The sequence below is a fragment of the Bufo bufo genome, chromosome 3 (assembly GCF_905171765.1).
Source record: "Bufo bufo chromosome 3, aBufBuf1.1, whole genome shotgun sequence".
NCBI classification, from domain to species: domain Eukaryota; kingdom Metazoa; phylum Chordata; class Amphibia; order Anura; family Bufonidae; genus Bufo; species Bufo bufo.
In genome coordinates, this window is record NC_053391.1 from 378199354 (window position 1) to 378206137 (window position 6784).

The following is a 6784-nucleotide window of genomic DNA, read 5'->3' on the forward strand; positions in this document are numbered from 1 at the left end:
TACTCTTCTCTTCCCATCACTCTGGTACAAGTTGATATTGGTCTCATCTGTCCATAGGATGTTGTTCCAGAACTGTGAAGGCTTAAGGCTTTTTTAGATGTCGTTTGGCAAACTCTAATCTGGCCTTCCTGTTTTTGAGGTTTACATCTTGTGGTGAACCCTCTATTCACTCTGGTGAAGTCTTCTCTTGATTGTTGACTTTGACACACATACACCTACCTCCTGGAGAGTGTTCTTGATCTGGCCAACTGTTGTGAAGGGTGTTTTCTTCACCGGGGAAAGAATTCTTCGGTCATCCACCACAGTTTTCCGTGGTCTTCCGGGTCTTTTGGTGTTGCTGAGCTCACCGATGCGTTCCTTCTTTTTAACAATGTTCCAAACAGTTGTTTTGGCCATGCCTAATGTTTTTGCTATCTCTCTGATGGGTTTGTTGTGTTTTTTTCAGCCTAATGATGGCTTGCTTTACTGATAGTGACAGCTCTTTGGATCTCATCTTGAGAGTTGACAGCAACAGATTCCAAATGCAAATAGCACACTTGAAATGAACTCTGGACCTTTTATCTGCTTATTGTAATTGGGATAATGAGGGAATAACACACACCTGGTCATGGAACAGCTAAGAAGCCAATTGTCCTATTACTTTTGGTCCCTTAACAAGTGGGAGGCACATATGCAAACTGTTGTAATTCCTACACCGTTCACCTGATTTGGATGTAAATACCCTCAAATTAAAGCTGACAGTCTGCAGTTAAAGCACATCTTGTTCGTTTCATTTCAAATCCATTGTGGTGGTTTATAGAGCCAAAAATATTAGAATTGTGTCGATGTCCCAATATTTATGGACCTGATTGTATATTGTATGTGAAGGACCTGGCATATAGGTGACATTTTTATAGTCTTGGATAGTGACTCTTCTTTTAGCATTAGATACACAGTTAATGGAAATAAGAATTAGTTGTTTGTATATTCATTATCTGTTTGTTCTGTTTAGTGCCATTCAGGAATAATGGGTGGAGGTCATTATGTTACTTATGCCAAAAATCCAAATGAAAAATGGTACTGCTACAATGACAGCAGTTGTAAGGTGAGTCTGGGTTTTTCTACTCTTCTCTATATGTAATAATTTCCTTCTGTATTATAAAACCTAAATGTAAGTAAAAGGGGTATTCTCATCTTGACATTTATGGCATATCCACAGGGTATGTCATAAATGTTTGATCGTTGCAGTTCCACCTCTAGGACCAGTACCTAGCCGGAGAACAGGGCCCCATCTTTTTGAAGAGGTAGCTGTGCATGTGCAGCTCTTTCCAGTCAATTTTTTGGGAGCTCTGAAAATTGCTGAGCCTACTTATTTGTCGAGATGAGTATGCCTCTTTAATATCTGTAGGAATTGTGAAATGATTGTATTAAAAATAATGCAAACATCTATCAAGCTGGTTGTGTTTCTAGGCTGGCTAGCCATGTACCTCTAATTTTATGAGCCTATGTACATTATATACACTACTCAACTTCTAAGAAAAGCTTGCTTATAGGCCCGAGGAAGCAGTAGCCTAGTCCAGGAGCCAGTTTTATGTTTTAGTAGCTAGGCAATAAGAATTTCCACAGACATGAATAGAACAAGCCAAGGAATTGAACCTCAGCACCTAGTTTCTAGACTTAATGACCCCATTGCATCTGGGTATTATTATTATAGGTGCCTTACATCTAGTGACATTAGAGGCAGAGCTTATCAAGAGCTCCTTTGCATCCCTTTCTTCCCAGAATTCCAGAGGTGCAAGTATGGCCTATGAGCCTCCTCATGCTGATTAAGGCATTCTCTCCCCAAGAAGAGATGGTACCCCCCAAATATTATACAGTAGATGCGGTAAAGCCACAGTGGCGTTTTCAATTCTCATAGATGACCATACTATAGAAGTACCGTTGCAAATACAAATTCATGTTATAACGCCATGGAACATGTATGGAGGTGGATCTGTCCTATAATAGATGCTAACCGCTCCCAATGGATCACTTATTTACTGTAGGGTGCATAAGGGTTTTATCATGTGTCCATAGCTTTCATGAGAAGATTATTGTTTCTTCCAACTTTATTTCTCTCGTTTGAGCCGAGTAATATTTGAACAGAACTGTAATATACTATGAGGGGAATATTTGAAGTCAGTTTTGCTTGAGTCTGCGTTGTTCTACTTTATGCTACATTTATGAAATGTCATAGGATGTTTGATAAATTTGGCTTGTCCTTAAACCTAACACTTCTGTCTAGAGACGCTACTCCAGTTTTCCTACTCCACCCTCCTCCTGGAGTGAGAGTGCGACTTTTTAAAAAAAAGTCGCGCTGATAAGTCTGGAGTGAAACTCATTAACATAGCTAACAACACCCACTTTTCCACCTATATTACAAAACTGGAGTGAGTGGTATAAAAATGCAAAAAGTCGCAAAATTTTGCACAAACGCTTACATTTTGCGCAAGCAAGTGCAAAAAAAGTCACAAAAAAACTATTTTGTGACTTTTTGACGCCAGAATTCAGGAGTGAAGGTATGCTAAATCAGGGCCTATGTGTATACTGTAAAAAAAATATTCATTACCTGTTGAAAACTGTTTATTATGCTGTTCTGAAACGTCTTTTTTTTAATTTTTTATCCACAGGAGCTACACCCTGATGAAATCGATACAGACTCTGCCTACATCCTGTTCTATGAGCAGCAAGGGGTGGACTATGCACAATTTCTGCCAAAGATTGACGGGAAGAAAATGGCAGACACTAGCAGTATGGATGAAGACTTTGAATCTGATTATAAAAAGTATTGTGTGCTGCAGTAACATGGCCGTGCTTCCAGTATGTTCAGCTGATTCGCTTGGGAGACAGAAGAGTATTGAAGAAGAAGAAGAAGAATGTTATGGAGATATTATTCTGTCTAAATTTTTGGTGTTGAGGTCACCAATGCATGTAGGGCCATTCAACAACATAGACAGTAGATAAAATGACATTGATTCTTTTAAATGTCCTTCTATTTTTTTCTGTATGTTTTAATTTATTTTTGTCCTCTTCAGCAATGTGCCTAGGGCAAGCGAAGTTAGCCATCATTTTTTTCTGATTTTTTTTATTTTTATTTTTTAGTGCAATTTCGCAGTGACTTAAATGTTATAAGGAGCATATGGTATTGACTTTCATCTGATATTTATTAGTTAACGATTCTCCAGGACTAAGATATTTCAGTCGATTCAGAATAGCAATTGCTGGAGCTTTGTCATTTGCATTAATTGTAAGTTCAGTCCCTGTGATAGTTCTCAAGGACCGAAGTTGTGTTGGCTATGGCCACAGGTCCATGCGATACATGGTGTGCATTGAAGTCTATGTACACAGTGTGATGTGTCATTGCATACAGACTATTTATTGCGCTGCTTCTTGCAGTAGTCCTTGATGAAAGGATCTTAGAAAGCGTACAAGTACAATGTCCTGTAAGGGGTTTTCATTGTTACGATAAAAGGTTTTTCTAACCAGCCATAATGGTGCACACATATCTTTGCCATGTTAAACATTTCCAAATACTATGGGGGTCATTTATTAAAACCGGCATTTAAGACGCCGGTCTTAATAAGCCCTTTAGCTGGTAGTGGTTCGGCTGAAGTTATGCAGAGGCGCCGGCCTCTACATAACTTCGGCGTATCGACCGCCAGTCTAAATGTAAGACACTTTCCTTGCTGGTGTAGATTTAGACCATTTTCTACGCCTAAAACAGGTGTAGAAAATGATGAATGAGACGGGCCTGCCAGCCCTTCCACGCCCACTTGTTTAGACCTGGCATGCACGGGGAAAAGTCTCCTATTGCGGAGGAAATAACCTGTGTTGTAAAAACAATGTGCGCCAGAAATACACCTACTATTTGCGTATTTCTGATAGTAAATGACCACCTACATTTATATGCAATGAAATAGGAATTTAAAAAACTGGAATAGAGGTCATTAAGACGATCTCTTAATGGGCGTTGTCATCTACATTGCAGCTCCTCTATTAAACAATGTGTGGCAATAGGTGGCTAAAAACTATGACATTCAAAATGGGAGTCCCATTATTATCAGTACAATCACCATGATAATGAGTGCTTTGATAGTTATTTTTTTTTATTATTATTTTTTATTCCAATATTGAGACATAGAGATATGGCCATATATTTGTGCCAAAGGACCATATACATTTGCAGCAAGCGTAAGTCAGTCATGCAGGTTCCCTTAAGACAAATGTTGTGAGCAACAGTTAGGGTCCATTCACACATCCGTATGTGTTTTGCGGATCCGCAAAACACAGACACTGGCAATGTGCGCTCCGCATTTTGCGGTCTGCACATCGCCGGCACTTTCATAGAAAATGTATTTTCTTGTCCGCAATTGCAGACAAGAATAAGACATGTTCTATTTTTTTGCGGAACAGAAGTGCAGATCCGCGGATGCGGACAGCACATTCCGGCCCCATTGAAAATGAATGGGTCCGCACCTGTAACGCAAAATTGCGGAACGGATGGAGACCCATTTTGCGGACGTGTGAATGGACCCTTAAGGACTCATGCACACGACCATGTCCGTGTTGTGGTCTGCAAACCAAGGCCCTGCAAAATATGGACGCCTTCAGTGTGCAATCTACATTGTTTTCACTCCCATTTATAGAAATGACCATTCTTATCCACAATATGGACAAGAATAGGACATGTTCTATAATTTGCGAAACGTGCAGACAGCACGTGGATAATGTTTTTTTTTTTTTTTTTTCCTTTGTGGACCCATAGAAATGAACGGGTCTGTGTGCAATCCGCCAAAAATGCAGATCGGACACAGATACAAAATAAGGTTGTGTGCATGAAGCCTTTTTTAATGACAGAAACCACTATTTTTTGCAACATCAGCAAGTACATTGTCACATAAACAACACTATTCAGACACGTCCCCTGTGGCTTTTGTATTACGTTTCTAGTTTTATTACACATACAAATTGAAATGAGTAAATTCCAGTGTTTTAGTGCTAATGGTGTATAAACATCAGAAGTTGGATTTTAGCATTATTAAATATAATCTTATTTTATGATAATGGAGAAGCACTGGGGGAGATATAAGAAAAGTTGCACATAATAAAGACAGAAGGATGATTAGGACTGCTTTCCCTTCCCCCTTTATAGTACTTGTCTTTTCTATTGTATATTACTTTACAATTAAAGCAGGAAAAGGGAACATCTGAGTGACATTTTTACCACTTCAGGCTGAAATCACACAGTTTTCGTAGTACTTTTTAAAGTAGTGTATTTTTAAATCCAAATTCTGCAGTGGATTCCAGACAAGTAGAAGGACTCCGTCCTTCTGGATACACATCTTGTATTGCTTCAAAAACTCCATTGAAACTGCCTATGTATTGTCAGCCTTAGGGTACATTCACACAACAGATTTTAGGCACAGACAGCCTCATTGATATTTCGCCAAAAAACCCACTGGCATCTACTTTCTTTCTGCCTCCCATTCATTTCAATGAGGGTCAGCTCGGAGGATAAAAAACATGTCCCCTTTCGGTCGGCCATGGCTATAAGCCACCACTCCGCGATCCTCAGTGCTGCCTCCCATTGAGATGTATGGGAGGCAGAAAGGACGCAGCAGCCGGTGGGTTTCCGACAAAATTTCGTCGTGGCTGCCTGCCAAAATTCAGCTGTAAAATCCATTGTGTGTACATCCCTTTATAGTGGAAACAATGTAAAAAGAGTTCTCCCAGAATCTAGAGCACTCAATGTTTTCAGCAAGCCCCATTCATTTAGATACAGTAGACAGTGACAAGGACATGTTACATCTCCAAGAGAGTCCCGAGAACTAAAGTCAACTGATCAGAATTTTGTGACATGTCCTAATGACATCATAAAATGAATATTAGGAAAAACCCATTTAAAGGGATATTCCAGGCTGCAGATATTGAGATATTGGGGGCCTGGCACCCAGCACCCCACTGATCAGCTGTTTTGGGAAGGTACGGTGCTGGAAACTATACCATGTAGAAGGCTCTGTGCATTGTGTAGTTTCCGGGGTCGGCGTACTGCAACTCAGCTCCCATAATACCAGCTAAGGAGCTACAGTACCCTGGCATGGCCACTACACAGTGTACAAAGCTGTCTTCTACACTGTATAAGTTCCCTCACTGCAGCGGTCTGAAACACCTGATCCGTGGAGTGCCAGGTGTCGGACTTTCACCAATTTGAAGTTGGTGACCTATCCTGAGGATAGGTCTTCATGATATAAATCCTGGAATACCCCTTTAACATTTCTTTTGTAATATAACTAAACCAAAAGGAATTAATATTTTTACAGAATGCCCAGATTAATTTCTAGAGGCATCATTTTTTGTGACATGAATTTGCTTTAACTTTCTAAGATATTCCCATCATTACTGAAGTGTATCCTCCTAGTAAGTGGTAATAAGCTATACAGTCATCCAAGTAAATCTGAAAAGGGACAACTTTTCTGCTGCAGCAGAAATTACAGGGAATGGAGCTTTTGTAACCCTAAGCTAAGGAGAAATCTTCTTGCTGCAAAGAATTATGGTCTTGTATTACAAGACCATGACCAGGAAATATTCGGGTTGATATGTCATTTGTCATACAGATTTTAGAGGTAAATGTGGAATTAGGTTTCACTTCCCACTTCTTAATTAATTATAATGAAACGGTTAGATCCCACGGGAAGCTTGTTTAAAGGCCACTAACAGGTATAATGGTCTGAACTGGTCATTTTCAGTGTTTCTCAGGAATGTCCCT

At 39.7% G+C, this 6784-nt stretch overlaps 1 protein-coding gene across 1 annotated transcript in view; it reads left to right on the plus strand.

The window, feature by feature from the left end:
- Positions 1–2822, plus strand: part of USP32 (ubiquitin specific peptidase 32) — a 167202-nt gene extending 164380 nt beyond the window's left edge. The window contains 2 exon segments of the mRNA XM_040422276.1: positions 992–1084; positions 2649–2822. Of these exon segments, the coding sequence (XP_040278210.1) occupies positions 992–1084; positions 2649–2822 (267 nt within the window).
- The last annotated feature ends 3962 nt before the right edge of the window (positions 2823–6784 follow it).